The sequence below is a fragment of the Fonsecaea erecta genome (assembly GCF_001651985.1).
Source record: "Fonsecaea erecta strain CBS 125763 chromosome Unknown Scaff2, whole genome shotgun sequence".
In the NCBI taxonomy this organism is placed as follows: Eukaryota; Fungi; Ascomycota; class Eurotiomycetes; order Chaetothyriales; family Herpotrichiellaceae; genus Fonsecaea; species Fonsecaea erecta.
In genome coordinates this window covers 284,308-311,550 of record NW_017387245.1, presented here as the reverse complement: position 1 = coordinate 311,550, position 27,243 = coordinate 284,308, and the positions used below count along the sequence as shown (strand labels likewise).

Sequence of the window (27,243 nt, the reverse complement as noted above, 5' to 3'; positions counted from 1 at the left end):
GATGCGGGGCTGTTGCTCTTGACATGTGTCCGGGAGGAGGAGGACCTGTTTTAGAAGCAATGAAGGGTAACAAAAAAAGAAGTCATCAATAGAGCCCCTGAATTCGTCTTAAACTCCACTTGTTCGACAGCCCCCCTATTCTAGACAGCCTTGTCCTCTAACACAAACCTCACCACCTGCTCATACACCTGCTCCGGGTTATCTTCGTGCACGACATGCCCTGCGCCCTCGATCTTCACCTCCGTCTTTCTCCTCGCGCCACAAACACGGATCAGCTCAGCGTCAATGCACTGCTGCGACCACGGACCCTCAATCCCCGTAATCACGAGCGTCGGGGTCCGGATTTCCCGCGCGTCTGGCACCTGGAATTTTGGCATGGCGTTGTACCGAAGGAAGTGGCAGAGGATCTTCGCGTTGTCGTCGATCTGACGCTTGCGGTTGACGTCGGTGAGGGCGCGAGACCAGAAGTTAGTGCCTAGGACTCCTTTCCCGAACGTGGAGATGGCGCGCTCATAATCACCCTGTTTGCTGTAAGTCGTTGCGGGTGAGACCGTGGTGGCACCGAAGGCCATGACGGGCCAGAAAGAGATCGGATGCCAGAGCAGGAAGGAGAGAACGGACAGCAGACTGGGTGGGAGGCTGGGGAGGAAGAGAGTGATGAGGGGCGGTTCTTCGAGCAGGAGAGTCCTGAAGAGCTGTGGTCTGGCTCGGGCCAGCCAGATGGCAATGAAGGCACCTGACGAGTTTCCCAGGACATGGACCGGTGCGATGCCGAGGGCCTCGATGAAGGCGGCTAGGTCGAGTGCGTCCTGCTCCCAGGGCTGAGGCTCGCCGTCTTGTATTGGTTCATTGGGCCAGGCGAAACGTCTGCTGTAGTTGTACACACGGAAATTGGTCGCCAGTTTGGCTTCAATGGACGACCAAGAGCGATAGTCGGATAGATGTCCGTGGACGAGAACAAGGGGCTCGCCCTCCCCGGACTCGCGGTAGGCCAGTTTCACTCCATTGACTTCGATCCGGGCAAGTGCCGGTGTTGATGTAGACATGATAGTGTTTGCTGATATTCAGCCCTTGCAACTTCTTCGGGCCTCAGAAGAAGATACACTTGCGTCCTTCTGATGATGTCCACAGATGGGTACCCCTAGACTTGACGACAGGCGAGGTTGAGAGGTATTTTCAGCTCATAGAAGCGGTTTGGTTAGATGTTCGTATTCGTGCCTTTATTTAGGAGCCTTGGCCGTCTAGCCTGTCCCGTGGTCATGACAGTTGGAAAGTCAAATCGTGCTTACGAGTTCAGCTCTCGCTTGCATGTTCCGATTGACAAGATCTGTCATGATGCTGGGACAAGCGCCTCATGCATGGAGCCAGTTTGTAGGATAAAGTGTTCGGCCGGAAGAACAAGAGATCTGGTAGGCTCTGCGCGAGGGTCTCCTTGGCCACTTCAATAACCGCTCAAACAAGGCCAGCCCCCTTTTGATGGCTTGGTGAGACTTTGAAAGAAGGCAAATGGAGAACATGAAAGGGCAGGCGAATGATCGTAGACGGACGGATGCCACGTTCAACTCAATGGCCAATAGCTGCTGGTATTTTCCTACAGCGAACGCTGCAAAGTCAAGCACTGTGTAGACTGAACACTTTGATCAAGGCTTCATTACCTGTAAGCTCGTATTTTGATAAATTGTCACGCAGATACCAATAGGCAACAGTGCCTTCAGAACAGTCCTTCTACTGTCAAAAAGGTTCGTCTAGATGGATAAATCTGCGCAGCTAAATGCCGGCGTAGTGGACCCAGAGTAGTCCGCCATGATAGCCTTGACAGCAGCATAGAGACCTGGTCCAAGCAAAAACAGTCCGACAAACATCACAAGGACGTGTATGACCGTCATAATCGACCTATACACGCCGTGGAATAGTCTCCCCTTGTACAAGTGATAATAGGCCACGGCGAAGAAGATGAAGCCGAAGAACGAATCGAATGCCGCTCCGAGAAGAGAGAGAAAGTCTCCCATGCTGGGGATAACTTCAGCGAAGATAAATGCGAGGATCCAGATGCCGGCCATGACCAGGATCCAAATGCCCCATCCGGTGACAGTGTTGCTGTGGGCGTGGCGAGATCTTCCCATGACGCGGAAGTAGATGAACTTGGCCGTGACGTTGGCATAGATGACGCCGATAACGAGCGTTGGCACAATAACGAAGGCGAAGGAACCTTTCTTGTATGCCGTGACGCCCAAGCTGCCGAATGCTGGAGCAGTCGAATATTGGCCCAGGTAGTGAAACCCAATTGCCGGGGGGCAGATGAACAAGAATGCCGAGATGGCCGTGAGAACGGCAAGCGACTTAGGGAAGTCTTGAGGCTTTTCCATCTCTGCAATGAAGGTTGGAAATAGTATCTGGGGCACCCATAAAAATGTTATGTTGAGTGTTGCATTTAGACTGTCACGTGATTAGTATTGACACAGATTGTGCTTGGTAAAGTGGCCGTGTAAGAACGGAACACTATTCATCGACACTTACCAGTCGACCCAGGTAGTGCCAGGAAGAGGGAATGGGTAGGTTCTGACCTCCCCAGCAGCAGGATAAGTCCCGTAATACCCGTAACCGGGATGTGCCTCGATGCCCGAGAAGATCAGAAAGAGGAGGATTGCAATTCCCATACAGAAAGCTAAGTATAGGGTTAGCGAGCGAGGAAGAGGTGGGCGGATGGGACGGCTCCTCACCTGAGAACATTGACATGAACGAGACATGTCGTAAGGTTCTGGGAATTGACATAACAATACCCCTGTTGGTGGTTAGTACTAAAAGTCCACGGCAGAGGAGCAAGGATTTAGGTTTAGGGGGAACGTACATGAGCATGACGATCACTGAGAAAACGACAGTGCACTGGGAGTGGTTCGACAGAGTGTTGAGGACTTTGGCGCCAGTGAGGACGTGGAAGCCAATGAGGAGGATGTTGTTAGCGAGCAGCATAAATCCAGTCCATTCGTATGCGATTCGACTCCTGCCAAAGGCGTAATACCCGAAGTCACCTGTTCTGAAGTTAGGCTGGAATTCCGATTCGAGCTGCGGCAACAAGTCGTCGTCCCAAGCAAAGAAGATCGAACTTACAAATATCCCTGATTTGAGGATGTTTCATGATGTATTTGTGCATGGTAATGGAGGTGATCCAGAAAAGGATACCCGCGCCAACCATGGTGATGATACCAGGCACCCAGCCAAGGACGCTGAAAGAATGCTGTCGTTAGTCCGGCGAAGAGACGAAATGCAGGGGAATAACCTTACGAGAGCGACCATGTTTGGGCCATGATGGCAAGGCAGACCTGATCGCCAGCGAGCAACCAGGCTGCCTTCTGCCAGGACATAGTTCGAAGCTTGATCTCATGTTTGTGGTCTATGAAAATACCTTGTTAACAATCGCAAAGTCACGTTTACCGGCTGATAGTACATACCCTCAGCAATCAAGGCACTGAAGCCTTCGACGGGGACAGTCCCGTGTTCATTTTGATCCTCACCAGCAGCTGGATAGAAGGGATCTATCTGCTTTTCGTCGGCGTAGGAGGGCTTGGACATTGTGTGCTGGTGTCTCTCGAGGCAGTGAGATGTCGGGCGGCTGAGGGATGCGGAGAAAAGCACAACCTTTCGAGATCCAGGCAGGGTCTTTAAAGAACTATTCCGCATGTGAAATTTTTTCTAGAAGCCCACGAGCATGGGGTTTATCTGCGATAAAGTCCTTTTGGTGTTCAGCTTATCGTTGCAGCAAGCTATTGCGTGATAAAGCCAAACTGGTCGTGATAGGCTGCTGTGGGTACATCGTGGCAATCCAGGCAACGCGTTAGCGCCATCACACCGTCGTTTGAGCAGGTGGTCGCGAAGTTGCCGTTTCTTGATCCATGCGTCTACCAGGGCAGACCGAGTCTAGAGCGCAAGCAGACGGAGCTGGAACGCGTGGGCTGGCGGCCTCAGACTCGTGGCGTCAGCTGTAACCTCAGAACCGGGGCAGGCAATCAACAAGGCTGTTACTACCACCTCCCATCCCAACGCATTCGAATGGTCACCCAACTCGATTTGGTGGATCCACTTAGCTAGAAAGGCGTAAAAGATCCGAGACCACAGCCTGTTCATTGCCATGTCGGATGTCGCGATTCCTTCTTCCTCCAAAGTTCGCGCCTTCATGGTAAGTCGTAGAGGCTGGCTTGGGTCCGGAAGTCTGGTACCGAAAGCGGCGATTTGGCATTCTCGTATTCCTGACAAAGAGCTTGAAATCAGTGAGAGCAACTGAGTAATAGCAACAACAAACAAGACATGGGTGATGAGGTGTGCAGACAAGACTTTTGACAAGAGACTTCAAGCTTTAGAAGCGCGCCGGAAGGAAACCAAAAGACACCGTCAGACAAGATCGACTTGGCAGAGAACAGAAGGTCATTCGGCCAGGGGGGAGATTGACAGTGATCTTTACGTACAATTGTTGTTCTTCTGCCATTTGAGGCGTAGAGTTGCTCTCTCTGGCATCCGTAGGCTAAGCCATGTTTGATGCTTGTTGTTGTTGTTGTTGAGCACTTATTCGCAATTATGAGAGGTGCGCTTTGAAATCACATGCGGCCCCGTACTATAAGTACGGTGGACCAAGAAGACCTCCACAGCAGCTTGCAGCAACTGCGGGCTTCCTCAATGTCCACCACTATTCTCGACCATGAGCACTACACAGAAAGACGGCGAGTGATGGAATGTCACTGACGAGTTTTCGGATGGTCCTAGGCTTGAGATAGCGCCTGGTGCGCCTCAGCTATCTCACCCCCCAGAATGATCGGATTCATGGACTATATTGTCCACGCCTTTGGGACGTCGACCGACTGGAATCCTGACAACAGCTATTCCTCCCTGACCGCAACCTCGGACGCATTACTCACGTTTCAGACTCCCTCGACCTTGTCATTACATGTCTCGTCGCTGAGCACTCCGAACTTCGCGTCTTCATACACCCTGTCGACGCTGGGACACATCGATGGCTCGATATCCTACCTCTACTCAAGCGTCCCATTGGGCCATGTCCCTTCCGAAGCACCTACCATTCCATTGAAGTATTTGACTCCGGGATACAGAGATATAAGGCTGCCCGTTGCGTTCGTACCGGGGCAAAAGAAGGGCCTACCCAAGTTTCTAAGTGAAGATGGGAGGAAGCCAATTTTGCTGCATGCGACGCTGGATCTTCCCCCTCCTTCAGTTTTGACGGCGTTATATGCACGTCGCATAAGTCCCAAGACTCTTCTCTCCGTCTCCATATACAGCAAATCAGCCTCGACTCCAGTGACAAATTCTGGTCCTCCGCCTGCCTCGGTGCTTGCCCATATCCAGCACGACGCGGGCCAGTATTCAGTCGAAGGACTGGGCTCGACAGACAATGGTCTGCTCGGGGTCAGAGGTCTCTGGAATTTCGGCCTCAGCCCACCGAAGACGCCAGTGATCTCGCCATCGATTGCCCCTCCGTCGTCGCGAGTTGCAGGTGCAACAGACGGCTTTACAGAGTTCCTTTCTCCGGAACTGGGCTCTCCGCCACAAGCAGACGCATTGACTGCATATCAAAATCGTCTCGCCTCTAAGCCGTCGCTCCTGTCTGCGGGCGCAGAATTCTACTACAGTCCTCTTACCCACGTAATCGGCCTTTCGACGGGCTTGCGCTTCACCACCCTTACGCCGCATATAACACCATCGGAGCCACTACCTCAACCGACTCCTTCTCCCAACAAGCCGCTGGCGGGAACGTCTGCTGCCATCCTCTCTACGGCATCCCACACTCTACTCACACCCTCAAACATACCGCATTCTTCATTTCCCTACACCATGACCTTGACTCTGACTCCGCTCACCGGATCAATATCGTCCACTTACTCCGTGCGTCCAACATCGGCCCTGTCCCTCTCGTCCAGATTCGACTTTAATTTTTATTCATGGGAGTCTCGATATGTTGTGGGTGGAGAATTATGGCGTCCTCGGCGCCGGCGGAACTCGTCTTCGTCTGCGCCCTTCCGAGATCTGGAGAGTGACGCTACTGCCACCGGCTCTAACAACGAGACAAATGCAGATCCAATTCAATGGGCCCGCACTCTCACCAAAGACTGGTTCAGCCCGGCCGAGCGCTCGCTCAAGGAAACGCGAATCGAACGGGAAGAAGAGAACGTGCTGAACTTTCGGGTCGATGATTCCTGGAATGTCAAGGCGCTGTGGACCGGGAGAGTCAAGAGCCTGCTTGTGGAGGTTGGAGTCTCGGTAAGTCCTGTCAGCGGAGCTGCTGCTGGCGGATTCAGGACCAGTGGCACCAGTGCGGGAACCGGGAGTGGGAAAAAAGGTGCTTCGTATGACGGAGGGGGAGTCAAGAAATGGACAGGCAAGGTGGGCGTGGGCATTGTCTACTCAACCTGATGATATTGTCCAGCCTTGGCCTGTATACCTTCTCGTGGTAAATCATCCACCACACCCCCCACGACAGCGACTTTTATACCCCAATATATTGCGTGTGAGCGATGGCGTTGGCGGCGACATTCGTGCCGTTCGTGGGCCGGTCGATCACGACGTCTTTTTGATTGATACCCCCCTATATATATATACACTGTATGAGACTATGAGATACACAAAAAGCAAGCAGCCCTTGAATTGGCACAGTCCTTTCACATCAACTATACTGTAACGGCCCCTTTGGAGTGTGGGAACAAGTACCTCGTACACCACGAGCGACGGATCAATGTGGCGCACTTGTGAGTAAAGTCAGTTCTCTTCGGCTCTGTTCACTCTAGAATCTATCTATCCATGACAGGCCCCAATGGTAGGAATTAAGGGTAGTGGAGTACAAAAGGGTCTTGTGTCGTCGGATGGAGCCAGTCGGCACAACAACGAACGACATCCGTAAGAAACAGGATCCGGTGCCTCCCCCCTCTACCTTGTACTTTCGTTTCGTCCCGTTCTATGCCCCCTGAATCGTTTGAGACGACTCGTCAATGTGGACCTGAAACGCCTTGGTGGCCATGCCATAGCTCGCCCTCACGGCGTCGCTGGCATAGACTCTCATTTCCTTCTCGTAGGCAGCCGTGACGCCCTCTTTGAACCCACCGGCCTCGCGCAGTAACCGTCCCAGCAGTGCCGAATCCCGCACGGCCGTGTTCGCGCCGATGCCGCCCGCGGGAGTCATCGAGTGCGCCGCGTCGCCGATGACCGTGACGCGCGCCTCGTTGGGCCATTCCGGCACGCCGCTCGGGGACGAGCAGGTGATTTTCCAGAAGGCGGCCTCGGACTCGTTCATCTGGTCGAAGAGAGGTTTGAAGCGCGGGTTCCAGTTCTTCGTCAGCGACTTGGCAATATCGGCCGCGACCTTGCCGACGATCGTGTAATCGTCATTCGGCGCCTTGATGACCCCCGGCAGGCCGGACATGGTCCACCCGAACCAGACGTCGGGGTTGTCCATGTCATTGGGTCGGACGTTGGTGATGATGGAGACGCGGCCGCGGGGATTGGACGTGTCGACGATCCGGAAGACTCCCTCACCCAGGGCCCTGAACGCCGTGGTCGGCGCCTGTCCGTGAATGCCTCGGGCGCCGAGGTCGTAGACCTTGAGACGGCCACCAGATAGCTGCTTGGCAACGGTCGAGTTGATACCCTCGCCTCCGACGAGGAGGGAGCCTTCGACGGATTTGGTCCCGTCCGCAAAGACGGCTCGAACTCCATCAGCGGTCAACTCGTAGCTTTTGACGTGCTTATTAAAGTGTACAAACTCCTCGCATTCTTCCATGAACAGACGCCTCATGTCTCCGCGAGCGATGCCCACGACCTTGCCCTCTCGCGACCCAAGTTGCTCGCCCATTTTGTGCTCCTCGATCACTTCGCCCGTGATAGCATCAAACCCCAGGAACCCGCTCCCGGCCGTCTTCCCGCAACAGTCGTAGAAACGCCGAAACGCCACCGGGTCCAGGACGGACTCGATCGCGTCGAGGCCCTCGGAGGACAGGCGCAGACGGTAGCCCTGACCACGGAAGGTGAGGGAGGCATCGCGCTCGAAGACCTGGAAGGGGATGTTGGAGCGAAGGAGGGAGCGCGCGAGAAGGAGAGAGGCGAGGCCGGCGCCCGATATGAGGACGGGTTTCTGCGTCATTGCAAGGGTAAGGCTGTTACCATGCTTGGATCTGTACTGAGCATGTAGTAGGTGTAACTGTCGAATCCGTACCTACCGTTTCAGAGAGAACCGGGCGTCAACGACATACAGTAAGTGTTCGGGAGATTTCAAGAAGAGTAAATAGGGCTCGCAGCCCGAGAGTGAGGATTACCCATCGGCGGCACATGGCCAGTCTCCACACCATCTCGGTGTGAAAGCACGTAACTGTAGATAATAAATTATAATACTATTACTCGATGTAGACCGCAAACGGGGTTCGGGGCATCTTGTTCCGACTCCGAGAAGTTGCATGAGTCAGCTCGGGCTCGAATGCTTCCGATATTGCGAGGCTGCTCCTATTCCTATGGGGGATGGATGCGTTCCTCTGTCTACTGCCTCTATCCAAGATCAAGTCTCTTACATACCCAGACTGTGTCCGTTGTTGTCTCGTCTACTTTGCCCCGAAGATACAAGGAAGGGTGCAACCCAACGGAAGCCGGCATACATAGAACATGTTCGTTCAAACTGGCCCCCTGTCATTGCTCCCCACCAATGCATCTTGCGACCAGGGCATTCTTTTCGTATGGATTGGCTCAGACCATCTATTCAAACCACGAACCAGTCAGCCCATATGACAACACATCTCATACCTCATAGCACGAGCAGAGATGTTTTCAGTTGTTTTTCTTCAACGCGTCCAAGAACTTCTGTGGTGGTTTCTGCCTGTATCCCTCTGGATTATTCTCCGTCCATCGCCACAGATCAGCACAGGCATCCTCCATCGTCCTGGTGGCCTTCCAGCCGAGTTCTTGATTGGCACGTGTCGGGTTACTGGTCAAATCCAACACGTCACCAGGTCTTCTCTCGACCACTTGGTAAGGTAATTCGCGGCCCACGGCTTTGCTGAATGCCTTGATTATCTCGAATACGGTAGAGCCGCGTCCGGTTCCGAGGTTCCAGGCCCGTACACCTGGCTGGTGTGTACGCAGGTAATCTAATGCCTTCAGATGGCCCGCAGCGAGGTCGAGGATGTGGATATAATCGCGAATGGCGGTGCCGTCATGAGAAGCGTAGTCGTCGCCAAAGACCAGCAACTTCTCTCTCTTACCTGTGGCGACTTGCGCGAGCAACGGCAGAAGATTGTATGGAACTCCGGAGGGGTCTTCGCCCATGATTCCGCTGGGGTGGCTTCCCGCCGGGTTGAAATATCGCAATAATCCGGCATTCCACTTCTTGACCCCATCTGCGTCGCCCTTCTTTTGAGCCTTTGCGCGCTCGGCGTTGATGTGGTCCGTGATCATCAACTCGGAAGTGAACTTGGTATTGCCATAGGGATTTGTCGGGCCTAGTGGACATTCTTCTGGAATGGGGATCATACCCGGTACGCGAGTAGCGTCGCCATAGACGGTAGCGGAGGACGAGTAGACAATATTCGTTACGTTGTGTCGGGCAGCAGAAGAGAGAAGACAAAGCGTGCCGTAGACATTGACCCGGTAGTAGTCGAGAGGAATCTCGCCGGACTCGCCCACGGCTTTCAATGCGGCGAAGTGAATGACGCTGTCGATGTCCGGATGCTTCGAGAACACGTCGTCGAGCGCCTTTTCGTCCGTGATGTCAACCTTGTAGTATTCGGGTCTTTTGCCACAAATGAGTTCTATTCGATTGAGGACTTCGGGGGAGGAATTGTAGAGGTTGTCGACGACCACGACTTTGTAGTCTGCTTCGAGGAGGGCTAGGGCCGTGAAGGAGCCAATGTAACCGGTACCACTGGAGAAGGAAGACAGGATCAGTCTCGGTCTAGGCTGTTCCAAGAAAGAGTCCAGTCTGGCCTGACTTACCCGGTGATCAAGCAGGATCCCGCAGGCATTTTGTCAATGGAGGCACGTCGCTACCCGAGACAAACAAGGCGGGGCAGAGGATGTCTGCGCAGTGCCGACTGCGCTGTTGGAAATCGAGCTCAGGGTGCGCACAAGAGGGACGTAATGGGCGTTTTGGGACAGCAAGGTCAACAAGACATGAGAAAAGGGAACTGATCCATTGTCAAGGGGAGCTCCAAAAAGATCTTCCCACCCTGGTTGCTGCAAGGGACCAAGTGGGAATGAATGAATTGGTGGCATGGCGAACGTGCCGCAGGCGGAAAATCCCGTCCATGCACCAACTTTCCCCACCAAAATTTGAGAGTCGGAGAACTTTTTTTTCTCTCCGCAGTGTCTTGTCCGCAATTGTATCGGTCACTGCAGACAAGTTGACTGAAGACAGGCTCAAGATGGAGGAGCGGTCGAGGAAGAAGCTGAAGACTTCAGCGAAACCTTCCAAGGCCCCGACCGACCCTCGAATCACTGATCCTCGATTCGCCAACATCCAGTCCGACCCACGATACCGCCTTCCTGGGAAGAAGAACAAGGTCAAACTCGACAAACGGTTTGCTCGAGTTCTCGAAGACGAGGACTTTGTGAAACGAGCCAAGGTCGACCGGTATGGCCGGCCCCTCGAATCCAATGTGGAGAGGAAGCGGTTGAAGCGGAAATACGAGTTTGATGAGGAGGGCGAAGACGAAGAGAGTGATGTGCCGGACGACGACGACGAAGTACAACAGGAATTGAGTAGGGTTGAGAAGAAAACCCGTGACCCTCTACGGGAAGGAAGAGATACAGACTCTGAATCTTCGTCAGATGAGACCACAAGCGACGATGAGTCGGAAGAAGAAGAAGAAGAAGCAGCTCTGGAGGAAGAAGTTGGCATTGGTCCGACGCAGCAGACAGACATCCCGACGGGCGAAGTCACGTCTCGCATCGCAGTTGTCAACCTCGATTGGGACAATATACGTGCAGCCGACCTGATGGCCGTCTTCAGCAGTTTCCTCTCGTCCTCGGACTCCCTGCTCAAGGTCTCCATCTATCCCAGTGAGTTTGGTAAAGAACGTCTGGAACGGGAAGAGATGGAAGGCCCACCCAAGGAAATCTTTGCGAACCCAGCGAAGGAAGACGCCGACGGAGACTTATCCGACGACGAAGAACAAGCGGATGAGGATATCAAAAACTCGATGCTGAAACCGGACGAAGGTACCACTGACTTCGACTCCACGGCCCTACGCCGCTACCAACTCGAACGCCTGCGGTATTTCTACGCTATTTTGACCTTTTCTTCGCCAGGTGTGGCAAAACAGATCTATGATGCCGTCGACGGCACTGAATATCTGCGTACGGCCAATTTCTTTGATCTCCGATTCGTGCCCGACGACACCGATTTCTCCACCGACGTACCTCGTGAAGAGTGTGACAGGATACCCGATGATTACCGACCGAATGAATTTGTGACGGATGCGTTGCAGCATTCAAAGGTGAAGTTGACGTGGGACGCGGAAGACGGGGGTCGAAAGGAAGCTGCGGCAAGGGCCTTTAAAGGTGGGAGGAAGGAAATTGATGAGAATGATCTCAAGGCGTACTTGGCTTCGGATGATTCAGAGGAAGATGAAGAGGAGGACGTGGCAACCAACGGTCCCGTTTCCAAGAAAGAAGCAGAAAGACAACGTATGCGTGCACTCCTGGGCCTTCCGCCGGAGCCGGAGAAGAAGAAGTCTTCGAAGAAAGACAAAGGGCTGGTCGGAGACATGCAGATCACTTTCACATCTGGCTTAAGCGGTAGTACGAACGAGGCGGGCAAAAAGAAATCGGTGTTTGAGAACTCGCCTGAGCCAGAGGAGACGACGCTGGAGAAATATGTTCGGAAGGAAAGAGAGAGGAAGCAGAAGCGCAAGGAGAAAATGAAGAATGCTCGGGAAGGCCGCGATTCCGAGGCCAAAGGCAATGCCGACGACAACGACGACGGCGACGAGCAAGCGGTTCGAGCTGGGGAGGAGGAAGACGACCTGGGCTTCGATGATCCGTTCTTTGCGGAGCCGTCAGCTGCATCAGAGAAAGCCGCGTCCAAGAAATTGAGAAAGGAAGAGCGGTTGAAGAAGCAGAAAGAGCGGGAGGCCGAGGAGGAGGCAGATCGCAAACAACGGGCGGAACTTGAGTTGTTGATGGCGGACGACGACGCCGCCGAGGCAGACGGCCCCGATGGAGCCAAGAAGAAGATCAGGCACTTTGACATGCGGGAGATCCAGAAGGCCGAGAAGGAGGAGCGGAAGAAAAATAAAAAGAAACTCCAGGCGAAGAAGGGCAGAGCCAGCCACGCCGACAACCCCGACGATGCCCGAGATGAGTTCAAAGTAGACACCTCGGATCCGCGTTTCTCCCGACTGTTCGAGAGCCACGAGTACGCCATCGACCCGACGAATCCGAAATTCAAAGGCACCAAGGCCATGCGGGCGCTGTTGGAGGAACGACGTCGGAGGAAGCACAATGGAGTCGAGAGGTCGGGTGGTGGTTCGGACCGGCCAAGGAGAGGGGAGGATGGTGACCGTGGTCAGCCAGACGTCCAGACGTCCATGCAGAACGCCGCCGCTGATGGTGATAAGAAGAAGAACAAGCCTGGCGATGGTGCGACTAGCGATGTCAAGAGGCTGGTCGAGAAGATTAAACGCCGCCAGCATACGTGAAGGAGTATACGGACACCCCTACATAAATGCTACGAAACAATCACAAACGGACTATAGACCGATACCTTTAGTACCTACCCCCCTACCCTCCTCCGCTCTCCCATCGAGCTACAGAAAGACCACCATTTCACCTTATCGAGGGGGGTTAATCACACCGACGAGCCACGTAGAATAGGTTCAGGGGATTGGAAAGAATAGAGAGAGTGCATGTATGTATGACCCTGTAAATAATAACGGGACTCCGTCACACTCTATAGATTAATCGCTGTCTGTTGTGTGGTGTCGTGGTGTTGTCTTGGTCCGGCAGGCAGTTAGGCAAGGAGGCAGGGGTAGGGAGGCGAGTAAGTAGGGATAGGCACACAGACGACACACAAGAGCTGGAGTCAATAAGAGGTATTATTGTCTCGGTCGGGAAAACGCAGAGGTAAATGACAGAGACAGAGATAGAGACAGAAGAACAATTGACACGCATTGCTACTTCCTCCGCTCCCTTCGATTGCGATTTGTCTTTCCCCCTCCTTAGATATCAACAGGGCTCTGCTCCGTTTCGTCAAAAGGTACTGGGCACTCATCGTTCTGTCTCTCGTCGCAGTTCCAATTTGGCCTCTCCTGATGCTGCGTTGTTCTGTGAGTCCAGACTGCATGCATGCCCAACATACAAGTCCTTGCCGCACTGGTGGCCTCGATCGCATATTTGGTTCGCTTTCACTCGCATCCGTCCCACCAGATATCTTTCGCCGAGCGGTGCTGGTAAGCATCCACTCAAAGGGTTTGTTGCGCTGTGAATGCCCACCACTTGAACAGATTATCTTCCCAGCTCCTGCAAACTCATCCATCTTGTGTCTGTGCCAGCCGCTTTTGTTGTCGCTTCTGCCATCGCTTGCATCTTCCTTCTTGGAGAAGGACCCACGTTCATCATTCTCTCTCTAGCTTTCACCTTTTCTGTTCACCGATACGGCGGCATCCCAGAACTCCCTGCACCACCTCTCAGTCCCAGCCCTCTGACGCCAACTTCACCATACATCTCCATGAGAGCTCGTTGCTGAGCTGCTGGATCACCCCCAAACCGGGCTGCCGGATGATTGGCCACTCCACCTGGAAAGCCTGGTGGTGGACCTGCACCCATGAAACCCGGCGGAGGATACATACCGGGGGGAAGATTCGGGGGCATTCCAGAAGACTCAGCAGTGTATTTACGTTGTGGCTGTGGCTGCTGTGGGCGCTGTGATGGTGGTAGAGTTGGCTGATTCGGGATCTGCTGGGGTTGACTATATGGTGCCCCTGACATCCCCCGAGGGAGGTTGGCCAGGCCAGGTGGGAGGGACGGCTGGCGTGAAGGCTGTGGTGGGGGCTGCTGGGGCTGCTGAGGAGGCCAGCTTGGATTCTGTCGTGCCATTTGATCCAGTCCAGGAGGTCGTTGAAGACCAGGTGGAAGTGCTTGAGGTGGTTGTGTAGGCTGCATTTGTCTCTGTGGAGGTGCTTGGCCACGCAGAAGCGCCATCAGAGGTGCGTCCGCAAACACGGGCTGGGCACCGTTGGTCGGCCTCCTACCACCGGGTTGTTCGCGCTGCGTCTGTTCGTTTTGATACATGGACACTGGTGATTCGTCGAATATGGACCCTCTTGGCTCTCTTCGCTGTGCCACTATTGGATCTTGTAGTGCTTGGATGGGTGAAATCACCGGCCCTCTTGGCTGCACCGCACGATTGCTGGGCTCCGGAGGAGGCAAGCCAAACATCCCCCCGGCGGCTATAGGCGGTGGTGGTTGGGGCTTGGGTGCCAGGCTGGCTTGACGGAGCAAGGTCAAGAGAACTTCATCTTTGGTGATGCTAGACTGCTGTCGTGTATGCGTGGATTGTTCAATTGGAGATTTGCTCTCTGTATATCTATCCTGGGCGACAGGTGGGTGTATTTGCTCAGACTGCCGCGGTTGAGAATCAAGCTGGCCAGACAGTAACGCCCAGAGTGTAGGCGTGGGCGGCTTTGCTTCAGGTTCGGTCTTTGGCTCGGTCGCCCTCGCATATAAAGGTGTTTTCGGTTTTGCTCCCTCTTGGTTTTGAGGAGTCGGGTTGTTACTTCGTGTCTGCAACATTTCGAGAATGCGAGCGAATCCAGCTTGGTCAGCATCCGTCGATGAACCTGTCGCTTGGGCAGATGTAGGTCTCTCGGTGAACAACGCCTGAGTAGGATTTTCGACTTGCTTATTTTGTTCCGTGGGAGGGCTGAAAAGTGACGCAAAACGTGTTTTTCCATGTGACTTTGAGGGCCCGGCCTTTTGTTCGGTCGCTTTGGACTCGAATCTGGCAAAGAATTTGTCCATCGAGTCGTCTGGCTCGGCGGAAACGACTCTCTTGGCCGGTTTCTCTTCAGCTGATGGACTGGGGGCAGCTGCTCCAACGGTGTCAGATGGTGCGGCGCTGCCGGCCTTCATCCTTTCTTTCCAGCGTTGGAAGTCCTCCTGGGTACGCGCTTGGAAAGGCTCTCCGGGTTCTGTCGAGTCCATCCATTCGGGTTCCGCTTCCACTTTGGCACCGCGATCCCTGTCCCAGTCACGGTCTCTGGCACGATCACGACGCCAGTCAGGTGTCTTATCGTCCTCAGTATCTCCATTGTCTCTTTTAAACCATGACTGCGAAAGCTTCGCCCTCGACTGCGTGTCCCTCCTGAAACCACGTGTCGAATCTTCCGCTGCTTGATCGTTGTCTAAGTCTTGATCATTTCTGTCTCTGCCTCCCCACTTCGGCCTCCGGTCATAGTCACGACGACCTTCAATCTCTGGCTCTTCGCTCTCTTGACGATTACCGTGGCGACCATTTGTTTGGGTATACCTCCGCTCATGGTGCCGGGAGTCGACGTCTTCCCCATTTCTGGATTTATCATTCAATGTTGACCGTTCCTTGTTATTGCCCAAATCGTCTGCTAAATCTTGCGACTTGCTTGCCACGCGGGCGTTAGAAGCGAATGATCGTCGAGGAGGGCCGAGAACTATACGGTCAGGATCTGAAAATCTTCGTTAGTTGAAACAGCTCAGGAAAATCGCCTCGAAGCGTACCGGTAGTTGATCGACGCTGGGCGTCAATTATGGTCGGTCTCTTTTGAAATGGTTCATTCTGGATCGGCTGTTCATCTTTGATTCCTCGAGGGATAGGCCTCCTGCCACTCAGTTCTTGTGCACTGGCCAATTGTCAGTTATCTTGGTCCTGCTTCAGCCATGAAATGGCACGTATTCCATACCCCATCCATTCCTCTATGGGTGGAAGATTTGGAGGTTTACATATTAGCGGTGATGCTCGCAACTTCAACAGATCTTCGACAGAATATTTCCCAGACATAATTCGAGGCGGTAAAGGAGTAGTTCTCGCATCGGTTTCGAGTGCGGCGACAACGGAGACGTGGCAAAGAGAGCGCTGAGAGCAGAGGAGAGGTCGAAGAGCGGACCACGTAGAAAGAGCTGTCGAAACACTAGAATAGAGAAGAGTCGGGTTCAAAGGGAGTCGCTTTGGCGCAGATGAGGGCTTGCTTCGTTGAGGAAAGAGTCAGAATGGTTTGTCGGCTGGAGATTCTGTCTCGTGCGGAGGAAATTAGACTGTGGAGAGGGACGACGTCGGGGGTATTTGCACAATCAGGACAAAGGTGAGGATGAACTGTTGAATATCCGTTTTGGAAGGTCGTTACAAGGTAACCTCGGTGGTATGAATTTAATATTTCGTTGAATGTTGTGGTGCAGAATCTGATATGTGACGTCGAAAAGCCGTTTTGAAGTCTGCTGAAAAGGTCGAGATACAGCCCCAGAAGAGGTAAGAGCGCAGTGCAGTACTCCGCGGTTTGGGCGAAGTTGTGCCCAGGAGTCTGTGGTTGGCGGGCAGATTAGGCGCTGCAGGCGCCAACCTCACTAGCCACACCTTGGACTCCCAACCAAGGAAATTGTCACGCTTACGAGCATATTCGCACCACCACCACCACCAGCACCAGCAGAAGGCTACATCCAAAAACCCAAAAAACAACAACTTTCTCCTGACCACTACGCCTTTCGAGGAAGAGAGAGCTATAAGAGATCTCAATCTTCACCCAAAAAAACAAAAACAATCAACAATCAGGATTCCCACCTGGTCACCCACGGTAGTACTAACTAATCGGCAAGTGGCTTAAGTACGGCTGAGCGAACGGGAAGCCCTGTTTTCCACTTCCTATGGTCGATTGCGGAAGGAAATGGTTTAACGTAAAATATAAACCATGCAAATCTTTCTCTAGGATACATGCTGAGAATTCGTAGGGCTGTATGTTCACTGATAATATACCTGGATAGAGTGGATGCGTATCAGTGTTCAACAGGACGCAGGCTTCGAATGTGTTGTAAGAAGTATGTTTCAACAGTCGTGAAGATGGCGAAGCATTTCACGTCACTCCTTGCAATCTCCCATCTCAAAAGGCCGTGGCTTGTATTGAACACGGTCTCTGCACGACTTGGATTCATCTTTACATATCATAATCACTCTTATCCATCAAACTCGGTTCCTCCTAACCCGCATTCTTCATCTCTCTCAACTTAGCCATTACTTCGCTTGGCTCTGTCTTACCCGTGACTTTCTTCATCTCCTCCGTGTGCACTCGCATAAAGGCATTGTGTTTCTTTTCCTGGCCAATGGTGAACTTGCCCTGCGTTTGGGCATTTTCGTTTGCGAATTTCTCCAGCATTTTCACCGCCTCGTTATCCCCGTCGACTTTCTTCAAGAACCTGACGTTGGATTTGGTGTATTCGTGGCCTGGGTAGATCAGTGTATCATCCGGCAGCGCCGCCAAGATTTCATTGAGGGCCTTGTTCATCTCTGTGCCATTGCCCTCGAAGAATTTACCGCAGCCGCCGATGAACAGCGTGTCCCCGGTGAATACGGCCCGTTCCTTTGTGGCCTTGTCCTCCATATACCAGCAAATGCTGTCCTGCGTGTGGCAGGGCGTGTGCAGGGCGGTCACTATAATATTCTTGCCTATTGAGAATTTCGCCTTATGGGGTGGAGTGTCTGTCGCGCCTTCGCAGTCTTTGCCTCCGATGATGGGCAGATTGGGTAACTGGGATTCCTTCTGCGCCTCCAGTATCTTTGTATTCCCACCCGCGTGGTCCCAATGATGGTGTGTATTCATGATCGCGCCGAGCTTTACATGTCGAGCCACGTCACGGAGAACAGGAAGGACTCTAAGACGGCAGAAGGATGGATGTCAGTCTTCGTGTCCTTCTGGTTCACAATATCGTGGAAGTCTGAAACGTACTCTTGAGGATTGGCTGGATCGATAATCACAGCATCCTTGGTCTCGTCATCGGTGACTAAGTATGCATAGTTGTCGGACGAGCCAACCCCTGAATAGCACTGATGGTTAGCAGTTTATTCCATTGATTCCTGTCACAGCTCGGTTCTTCGCCCAAGAGGTTCGACGATATAAACAGACATCTTTGTCTACGTTCTCACTGACAGTGACGACTGCCCGTACACAACGACGAAGATACGAGCTGACGTACACATTGGAATACTCAAGATATGCATCTTTTTCACTGGCTGCTGCGCGAATCCCAATCGGTGCGACGAGATTCCCAAATGCGGGGTATTTGCAGGACGGATGAACGTAGCAAACGTGGCGGCGGTAGAAAGGATCGGGCGGACAAGGCGTGATGTGATCATGAGAGAGGGAACTCGAAGGCAATCCTGGAGATTGGTAGAGGAGATTTCGTGCGAATGCGGTCCGTTGATAGTGAGGTCGTTCGTGGAGTAGCAGCGGTGCTTGGTGAGATGCGGAGGAGATGCGGAAGCGGGCGTGCCAGCTCCAAAATCGCGTCACCAGCGTGGATGGGAGCTGACGTCAAATCATATACTACCATATACTAATCAAAACGGCTTTCGTGTCTTCGGTCTTTGTAGTACTATTCACTCCGTTGTAGTTGCAGGAAATCCATGGACAACAGATTTTCTATGCATCTAGCCATGTCTACCTGCGTCATGCTACCGTGCCGTAGTCCACATGATGGTGGCTTCGTCTCCGACTCAGACTCAAATGTCCGCTCTCATGCAGTAACCGCTGGCTTTGGGCCATATCCACGACTCTGTCTTTCCCTGCCATGGCGGGGATCCAACCTCTCATCCATCCATTGACTCGTTCCCAGTGGCTATACCCATGCGAGTCTCTTACCTTCACGATTCTGTCTTCTCGCTCTCCGTACATGATGAACTGGGCGCCCATCAAGGCATCCATCATTAACACTCCTGCAGCCCCTAGAAAGAACGGGGCTGCTCGAGCCACCCACGCCCATCTCTGGTTTCCGTCTGCGTCCACCCAGCCGTGATGTCCATATGGTTCGTAGTCGCTCCAGGCATTGGGATTGGTGACCAATGACGCAGAGTACTGGCGAACCCTGTTAGCACGATGGCGCATGTTGGGACAGGAAAGAAAGCACTCTCTCAGTACGACAGGCTTTGTGCGAGAGAGGACTTACGAAGAAATTACCACAAAAAGCGGCGATGAATAAGAGAGGTGAGAGGCCGGCCGTTGACTGCCGTTGCCAATTCTTGTACAGTTGAGGTAACCTTGAACCAAGGTATAGAAAAGTCGAGCACCACGACAAAATAGTGCCGGCAATTTCAAGAGGAGTATTGACACGGAAGAGATGAATGCCGTGCGCATAATGGTCGGAAGGAAAAGGTACAGGAGCAGCCGCGACATTGGAGGCCAAGGAGGCCATGGTTGCGGCGTAGAGAAGAGTGCGTGGAGAAGGTGAAGCCATCCAGCTCGACCCAAGTTTATCCCCGTAAACAATATCTCGAGGAGGAGTTCCTTTCTTTTCACCATAATTTACAGTAGAAAACTGAGGAGCGTTGACGTCGGTCGGATCTGTTCGTTTGGGAGCATAGTCGTCAGAGTCCCCAAGTAGCGGGGCCTCGCTAGCGAAATTCGAGTTGATGGGCGACAAGCCGTTTATGATGGCACTGTCCGCATCGTCGATATCGCTGCTCCCTGTGGAATGCAGACTTTCCTCGTATATCCATTTGGCGGCGTAGCTGTACCAGAAGTATTGAAACACGAGGCACATGTCAACGAAGACGTAGTAGGTCGCAACGATGATCTGCCAGCCGGCTTGCTTGGTGAACATGGCTCCCAGGAGGTTGGCCAGATCGCCCAGTAACCACTCGCCCAGGAAGAAAATCGACAGCCCTGCAGTCGACTTGATGTAGTAGTTTTTGAAAATCTGCGGCATCTGCGCAAAGAGCCATGACACTATTGAGAGCGTGCCGAGGAGGGTAGAGAGCGCGGCAAGAGGAGTGGGTATGCAAAAGCCAAGGTATAATGATATATCAGATAGGATGGGAGAGGTTGGTGTGCAATGGTCTGGCAGTGCGGACGCTGGCAAGAGCGGTATGTAGGTGGAAGCCATCGCTGGACGGTGCTGTCGCAGTACTCTTCAGGGTTATAAAACAATTATGCAACTCGAAACTTTCTTATCATTGCTGTCGTACCATCTGCGAAGATGCGGGCGTGGTGGGCTCGAGGCACGGTCGTATCTGTTTCGCTCCGGCTCGTGAACACTTATATTCTGCTTGTACGAAATGGTAAAGAGCCTGCGGGCATATGAAGCTTTGCTTGATCGCTGTCGAGGCGTGTGTTGCGAACGAAACAAGCACCGTGCACCCGTAGGTTGAGTTCGACTTCAGGTCGAGATGTGCTGGCGCGAAAAAAGGGCGGCTCTATAATTCGTGAGCGGAACCGTGAAGGACTGAAAGAAATGACAGGAAGAAGCAATGCAGAACGACAAATGCGCTGTAACAACGGTGCAGACTGGGTGTTGTGGAAGTGAAAGAGTGTGAGAGAGAAGCGCAGGCGTGTTCCGAACTCTGGCATGACACAGACAGTGGGACACGAGGAGGGGGACTCGATAAGGCAGTCACAGGCAGAAGAGGGAGCCCCAGATAGGAACTCGAACCCTTGGGATTGAGGCTGATTCGGCGCGGGCAAAGGGACGAGCCGAAGGAGTTCGGGCCACCAGGGCGATTATGTGCAGATGACATAGCGGAATGACTGTAAGAGCAGGTCAGATGGGCAGCCCAACCGGGCGGATTTGGTTAGAGCTGAAGCCTCAACCCCAAAGGCAATGCCGCATGACGGGGGGAAAGGATGGTGATTTGAGGGCGACAGGGTGGAGGGTGCAACGAGATGAAGAGCTGCGGATTTGCACGCGACAAGTCCAACACGAAGCGACAACGAACTGATAAGCCTCTGGCGAGACTCGGGCGAGGGTGTGATTGGCGACAGAGGAATCTCTGGGCGTGGGAGGAGATCGCCGTCTCGGGCCCATCGGCAGCCTCCTGCTCCTATAGGAGGGCCTGCAGCCTACGAGGAACTGCCTGTGCCAATGTGCAGCACCCATTGTCCTCGCTTGTTCAACCCTATTTCCCCCGGAGAGCCTGCCCCAGGGCCAAGCACACCCGTCTGGAGTACAGCAAGTTGTCGCAGAGCCCGAGGTTATTACATGATAGATCGCTTCTCTCCTCCGAGAGCCGTTCACGAGCCATGATGGAGGAGCCCAGACTTTCCTTACTCAGTCGTCACACGAACTATGAATCAGACCGCCTTAAGCTTCCAGTCGCCAGCTGCCCTCCACGATCGAGAAACTCGCACTTCTCACAGAGTTAGCTACTGAGAAGTCCTGATGCCGGTCGTGGCAGATATCTGGGGTACGGTTTAGGGCAGAGGCGGGAGACTAATAATATTGTTCAGCTGGCCCTTGAGAGAGAAGAACTATGTGATATGTCCTTGTGCCCAGACTGGATCTTGGACTCAGCCTTGCACTTTTCGCTGCCTTGCTGACATAATGATATAGACTTCAGACGACAAGTCGACAGGCCCATTTTGCGACAGACCACGGATATAGTAATCATCTGACGACACTTCCGGCTTCACCATCAATCTCATAGCCTTATGCCACTTTGACCAGTAAACCCCGTCTGGAAGAATGTTGTTCCCTGCAAACTGAGTCTTCCACTCGTGGATCAATTTTCCGCTTCAACCAACGTCACGTTCCCCAGCTATCGAACTTGTCGTCTCGTACGAGGCAGCTAAACGCCACGCTGATGGAGATTCTCCAATTCACAAGCATGATGCTATGACAGATTGCCATTCTGGATCCCGGCTTCAGCTCCGCACCAATGAGAACCCGTAGATCAGCGTCATGATGCAACGACTTGCCCCTCCGGATTCCGCTTCCGCATTTCACCTTTCCAGACGAGCCTCATTCATGGGTTTGCCTTGCTGTTTCCTGCTGTCGAAATAGCCATGTCTGAGGATACCATATTCCAGATGCGTGTCTACCATGACGAAATCTCCACTCGGTCACCACCAGAACAAGGATGATGTGGAACCATGCTCAAAGTCTACCTACGTCAAATGGCCCAACCAGGCAGTTTGGCAGTGTCCTCAACACGCGCTGTAGTCATGACAATGAACTGTTGCTGCCAATGATCCCCTCACGCGTCAGGCTTATGATGCAACAGCCTGTTCGCTTACAGTTCCGGAAAAAGTCTACACATAGGATTTCAATCGGCAGAGATACCATTGGTAGAGACCCCGTCTTTCACAAGGTGAAATAACGCAGCAAAGCCTAGTGAAATCCCTGCTTGTTCCTCTCACTTTTTTCCCTTTTATCCCGCCATCGTCGCTTCTCTCTCCCTTTTGCTTTGACTCCTCAACCAATGCAGAGAATGGCCTCATCCATCGCCAACACTGTTCGAGATATTGGAAATTCTGCCGCCGAGTCCGTCCAAACCATGGCTGAGAACAAGAAGATCGCCGACCTTGAAAAGAACAAGAAGAATCAACAGGACACCAAGCAGAATACCACCACTGACTGGGGTGCCAAAGTCTCAGATGTTGACCACTGGCTGAAGATCGCCGATGACAAGAGCGGCAGAATTGGACCTTCATTCCTTGAAGACCAAGTGGCCCGCGAGCGTGTATGTTGCCTGCCCCCTCTTTTCCTGTGACCATAAATTCTGAGGTACGCCAGATCCACCGCTTCGACCATGAGCGCATCCCCGAGCGAGTCGTCCATGCGCGAGGCGCTGCTGCTCACGGTCACTTCAAACTTTTCGAGAGCGCCGAAGACGTCACCACCGCTGGCGTCCTAACAGACACCTCACGCACCACCCCAATCTTCGTCCGATTCTCTACAGTGCAAGGCAGCAGAGGCAGTGCCGACACTGTACGTGATGTCAGAGGCTTTGCGGTGAAGTTCTACACTGAAGAGGGCAACTGGGATATTGTGGCCAACGACGTAAGCATACTTAATTTACTCGTGCAGAGGTCATGGGCTAACTGAATCTCAAGATTCCCGTATTTTTTATCCAGGATGCCATCAAGGTAAGTGCCAGGAACGTCCTCTTGAACAATATGGTCTAACCAGGCTTTGCTTAGTTCCCGGATCTCATTCACGCCGTCAAACCGGAGCCGGACAATGAAGTCCCACAAGGGCAAACCGCTCACAACAATTTCTGGGATTTCGTGTTTCTGCACAAGGAAGCAACCCACATGTTCTGTTGGGCCATGTCCGACAGAGGCATTCCTCGTTCCTACCGCATGATCCAGGGTTTCGGCGTCAACACCTTTGCGCTCATCAATGCAAAGGGGGAGAGAACTTATTGCAAGTTCATCTGGACACCGGAACTTGGCGTGCATTCATTGGTTTGGGACGAGGCCCTGAAATTGGCGGGTCAAGACCCAGACTTCCATCGCAAGGATCTGTGGGAGGCCATCGAGAACGGGGCGTACCCGAAATGGAAGTTCGGAATACAATGCATCAAGGACGGTGAGCAAGATAAATTCGACTTTGACATCCTCGATGCCACCAAGGTCTGGCCCGAGGAGCAAGTGCCTATTCGCTACATTGGTGAATTGGAGCTCAACCGCAACGTTGACGAGTACTTTGCCGAGACCGAGCAGGTGGCTTTTTGCACCAGCCACATCGTCCCTGGCATCGACTTTAGCGAAGATCCCCTGCTGCAGGGTCGAAACTTCTCCTACCAAGACACTCAAATTACCCGGTTGGGTGTGAACTGGGAAGAGCTGCCCATCAACCGTCCAGTCTGCCCAGTTCTAAACTTTAACCGAGATGGCCAGCTCCGTCACACAATCACCAAAGGGAAGGCCAACTACTGGCCCAATAGATGGGAAGCCAACCCACCAACTAGCCACAGCGGCACAGGCGGATTCGAGTCATATCCAGCACAGTACCCTGGTGTCAAGGCCCGAAAACTCACCGAGAAATGGAAGGACTATCTGTCGCAAGCGCAACTATTCTTCAACTCTATGTCCGACATCGAGAAGAAGCACATGATTGAGGCCTTTTCCTTTGAGTTGGACCACTGCGATGACGACGTCGTCTACGAACGCCTAGTCACCCGCTTGGCGGAGATCGACCTGTCGCTCGCCCAGGCCGTGGCCAAGAACTGCGGTGCGAAGACGCCTGAAAAACAGGCCGTCCCGAACCATGGCAAGAAGGCCAAGGGTCTCAGCCAATTTGACTACATGCCGCAGGAGCCGACCATCAAAGGCCGCCGTGTTGCCATTTTGATTGCCGACGGGTTCGATATCAAGGCCTACGAGTCCATGAAGGCAGCAGTCCTGGCACAGAGCGCTGTTCCGTGGACAATCGGGACGAGACGCCAGCCTATCGTGGCCTCCGATGGTTCGTCGCAGGTGAAGCCCGACCACTTCCTGAACGGCCAGCGATCCACGATGTTCGACGCCTTGTTCATCCCCGGCGGCGCCGAATCCGCTAACACGCTGAAAGAGATTGCCTTGGCACGATTCTGGGTCAAAGAAGCTTTCGGTCACCTGAAGGCTATTGGGGCCGTTGGCGAGGGCGTAAAATTTGTGCACGCCGCTCTGACCGAGGTCCAGAATGTAACTCTAGCGTCTGAAGGAAGCGATGACATTGTGGACTGGTACGGTGTCGTCACGGCCCAGAAGCCTGACACGGGCAGCAGTGTGAAGGATAACGTCAAGATGGTGAAGGAAGCAAAGGACTTCACGAGCAAGTTCTTCTGGAACATCTCCCAGCATCGGAATTTCCCCAGAGAACTGGATGGTTACGCGGAGCAGGTGTCCATCTAAGCCAATGGTGAGACTTGTTAGTGTTCAGGGTTTACTGAAGTATCAGTCCATGATTGTGGAAAAGTTGCTCAAATTAAATATCAGAGTCAGACATCTCCAGCACATTAGCTCTAATAAAGTGAATGCAATTAACTTTCAATTGATGAACTCCGTGTTCAGTTATGCGTTCGCCTTTCGCTCGTGCCACATTTTCCAAGTCAAGCCATTCAGGTTAGACAGGGTTGAAGTGTCTCCCAGCTTTGCCTTTTACATTGTAGCAGATTTGATATTCTAATACAACTTCGTCACACAGCTTTGCGACAGCTCTAGTATGTGCGCCAGCCGTACAGCGCAATCACAGAGCACGCATCATCACGGCATTGGATAAATAATAACCTCAGTCCTCCGGCGCAGGAACAACCAACGACCCCTGCATGACCTGCACGGCACTCCCGCTCAAGAGCACCTCCTCGATCTGCAGCCGGCCGTCGTGTGAAGCGGCCCTGACGCCGACCTCGACGTAGATTTCGCTGCGCTGGCCCATCTCCACGCCCTGCACGATCGCGTACCGGTACCGTCCGGCCTTCCCGGCCTGCAGGGACAGGTACGCGGTCAAGGCGCAAGCGGCGCTCCCCGTGGCGGGATCCTCGCGCTCGCCGAGACAGCGTGTCCGTAGGGTCCGGACACTGGTCTCGTCTTTTGAGAGCTGGGGACTCGGCTGCTCATCGACGAAGAAATACGTCACCACAAGGCCCTCGCGCCAGCCTTCGTCCAGGAGATCCGTCGTCGCCGCCGTGTACGTCGCGTTCGGCTCGATCAGGCTCTCAGTCGCAGCCGCGAGGGCGGCCAGATCAGGCAGCCGCGCCAGGATGAAGGTCATGCCCTTGACGATGCTGACTACCGGGTGGTGGGCGAGCGGCGTCTCCGCGTACGGCCGCGACGTGTGGACATGCAGGTCGTGGGCGACGGAAATCTGGACGCCATTGGCGGCAGCTGGGTTCAGGACGATGGGGATCCGACCGGCTTTCGCGCGCAGGGCCTTCACCTGCTTCTTGCTCGCCGCTCCATCGTCGTCGTCATCTCCTCCGAGACGGAGCAGATAGTTCGCCGCCCCGACCGTCGGGTGGCCCGCGAAGGGCACCTCGGCGTGAGCGGTGAAGATGTCGACCCGCACGGCGTGGTCGTCGACGTCACGGTCCGCGGGCGTCTGCTCGTGCAGGAAAACCGTTTCTGAGAGATTGAACTCGCGCGCGATGCATTGCTTCTGGCTCTGGGAAAGTGTCACGCGCTGTGGGACTTTGACCAGGGCCAGCGGGTTGCCCGTGTACCGCGTCGAGGTGAAGACGTCGAGCGTCACGAAGGAGAGCTGCGGTGACATATTGGCTCGCTCCTAGTATGATTTCAGTGCTTCAGCAGACGAAAATGTATTGCAAGACACGGCTCGGAGGTGGTCAAGGACGTGGTGGATATATTGGTTCGTATATCACTAATACGTTAAGATGATACCTTGGCCTCGTTATGACTCACACCTCGATACCCCGACCACGGCCAACTCGGGCACTCCTCAGCTAAGTTGAGTGCGGCAGTATTTGAATTTCCGAGAGTACAGACCAGAGCCGGTATCTAGAGCAAGACAATAGCCGTCTGGGACATTGCGATATTGCATGCAACTTCGGCAATGCATTGAGGAGGGAAGACGGGAAGTTATATTGGTGTGCCTCATGCTGCCAACCAGCTTCAGCATTCATCAGAGGCAAGTCAAGGAAACCCTAAAGAAGCTGTATAACGCATTTGAGACATACAGCCTCTCTGGTAACGTTTGTGTCCCCTGACCCATCTGGGAAGCCTTGGGGTCTGCTGCTGGTTTTGTAAAGAAGTGAAATTATTTGGCTATATCGAGACTAGCCTCGTTATAAGTCTTATCCCTCGCAGCTATAGAATAGACTAGCTACCTACAGTCTAGTTCGGCTGCCACCGTTATAGCCCACCGATATATGTATATACAGAATATACCCGGAGAGCTAGTGCCACTTAACAACATACCGTTAGCCAATAGAGCGTGTGCAAGAATCTTAACCCTGCTCTCGGCTATCAAAGGCCCCTTATCAAAGGCGCCTTCGCTTCCGATGGGCAGCATGAGTTTGAAAGTTGGACTCGTGGACCTCCTTCGGGATGGTCACGTCAATTACGGCGTCAACCCAAATCTCACTCTGCCCTTATATCGAGGGACATCGGCGGCCAACACGACATTCTGGTGGATTGTGACGGACAATTTGGATTAGGCGGCTAGTCCAACAGTCCTCTAAGTTTCCGCTCATATTTTTCCATATCCTGGATTTTGATCTCTATAAATGCCCCTCCGTTGCGTGTCCATTACGGGAAAGGGGCTGAGGAGGAGACCGTCCATGCCCACGAACAAGCCATCTTTGAACACCAG

The 27,243-nt window shown here is 53.3% G+C and overlaps 10 protein-coding genes across 10 annotated transcripts; 3 read left to right on the top strand and 7 right to left on the bottom strand.

The window, feature by feature from the left end:
• Positions 1-140: 140 nt before the first annotated feature.
• On the bottom strand, positions 141-1,046 carry AYL99_01874 (hypothetical protein; the record flags this gene model as incomplete). Its single annotated transcript, XM_018833390.1, has 1 exon — positions 141-1,046. The coding sequence occupies one exon, from the start codon at positions 1,044-1,046 to the stop codon at positions 141-143; it is 906 nt and encodes a 301-aa protein (XP_018696014.1).
• Positions 1,047-1,745: 699 nt separating this feature from the next.
• Positions 1,746-3,570, bottom strand: AYL99_01873 (hypothetical protein; the record flags this gene model as incomplete). The annotated part of the gene is made up of 7 exons (XM_018833389.1): positions 1,746-2,436; positions 2,518-2,665; positions 2,721-2,782; positions 2,849-3,029; positions 3,109-3,224; positions 3,283-3,391; positions 3,450-3,570. 7 exons carry the CDS (start codon positions 3,568-3,570, stop codon positions 1,746-1,748), a joined length of 1,428 nt encoding a protein of 475 aa, XP_018696013.1.
• A 1,230-nt stretch (positions 3,571-4,800) lies between these two features.
• On the top strand, positions 4,801-6,417 carry AYL99_01872 (hypothetical protein; the record flags this gene model as incomplete). The annotated part of the gene is made up of 1 exon (XM_018833388.1): positions 4,801-6,417. One exon carries the CDS (start codon positions 4,801-4,803, stop codon positions 6,415-6,417), a length of 1,617 nt encoding a protein of 538 aa, XP_018696012.1.
• A 538-nt stretch (positions 6,418-6,955) lies between these two features.
• AYL99_01871 (hypothetical protein) lies at positions 6,956-8,137 on the bottom strand (the record flags this gene model as incomplete). The annotated part of the gene is made up of 1 exon (XM_018833387.1): positions 6,956-8,137. One exon carries the CDS (start codon positions 8,135-8,137, stop codon positions 6,956-6,958), a length of 1,182 nt encoding a protein of 393 aa, XP_018696011.1.
• Positions 8,138-8,811: 674 nt separating this feature from the next.
• Positions 8,812-10,004, bottom strand: AYL99_01870 (UDP-glucose 4-epimerase GalE; the record flags this gene model as incomplete). Its single annotated transcript, XM_018833386.1, has 2 exons — positions 8,812-9,904; positions 9,976-10,004. 2 exons carry the CDS (start codon positions 10,002-10,004, stop codon positions 8,812-8,814), a joined length of 1,122 nt encoding a protein of 373 aa, XP_018696010.1.
• A 399-nt stretch (positions 10,005-10,403) lies between these two features.
• AYL99_01869 (hypothetical protein) lies at positions 10,404-12,680 on the top strand (the record flags this gene model as incomplete). Its single annotated transcript, XM_018833385.1, has 1 exon — positions 10,404-12,680. The coding sequence occupies one exon, from the start codon at positions 10,404-10,406 to the stop codon at positions 12,678-12,680; it is 2,277 nt and encodes a 758-aa protein (XP_018696009.1).
• A 946-nt stretch (positions 12,681-13,626) lies between these two features.
• On the bottom strand, positions 13,627-16,012 carry AYL99_01868 (hypothetical protein; the record flags this gene model as incomplete). The annotated part of the gene is made up of 3 exons (XM_018833384.1): positions 13,627-15,680; positions 15,733-15,854; positions 15,915-16,012. 3 exons carry the CDS (start codon positions 16,010-16,012, stop codon positions 13,627-13,629), a joined length of 2,274 nt encoding a protein of 757 aa, XP_018696008.1.
• A 1,186-nt stretch (positions 16,013-17,198) lies between these two features.
• AYL99_01867 (hydroxyacylglutathione hydrolase) lies at positions 17,199-19,920 on the bottom strand (the record flags this gene model as incomplete). Its single annotated transcript, XM_018833383.1, has 4 exons — positions 17,199-17,871; positions 17,946-18,043; positions 18,858-19,070; positions 19,162-19,920. 4 exons carry the CDS (start codon positions 19,918-19,920, stop codon positions 17,199-17,201), a joined length of 1,743 nt encoding a protein of 580 aa, XP_018696007.1.
• Positions 19,921-22,417: 2,497 nt separating this feature from the next.
• AYL99_01866 (hypothetical protein) lies at positions 22,418-24,827 on the top strand (the record flags this gene model as incomplete). The annotated part of the gene is made up of 4 exons (XM_018833382.1): positions 22,418-22,669; positions 22,723-22,989; positions 23,043-23,075; positions 23,130-24,827. 4 exons carry the CDS (start codon positions 22,418-22,420, stop codon positions 24,825-24,827), a joined length of 2,250 nt encoding a protein of 749 aa, XP_018696006.1.
• A 376-nt stretch (positions 24,828-25,203) lies between these two features.
• Positions 25,204-26,184, bottom strand: AYL99_01865 (hypothetical protein; the record flags this gene model as incomplete). The annotated part of the gene is made up of 1 exon (XM_018833381.1): positions 25,204-26,184. One exon carries the CDS (start codon positions 26,182-26,184, stop codon positions 25,204-25,206), a length of 981 nt encoding a protein of 326 aa, XP_018696005.1.
• Between the last annotated feature and the right edge of the window lie 1,059 nt (positions 26,185-27,243).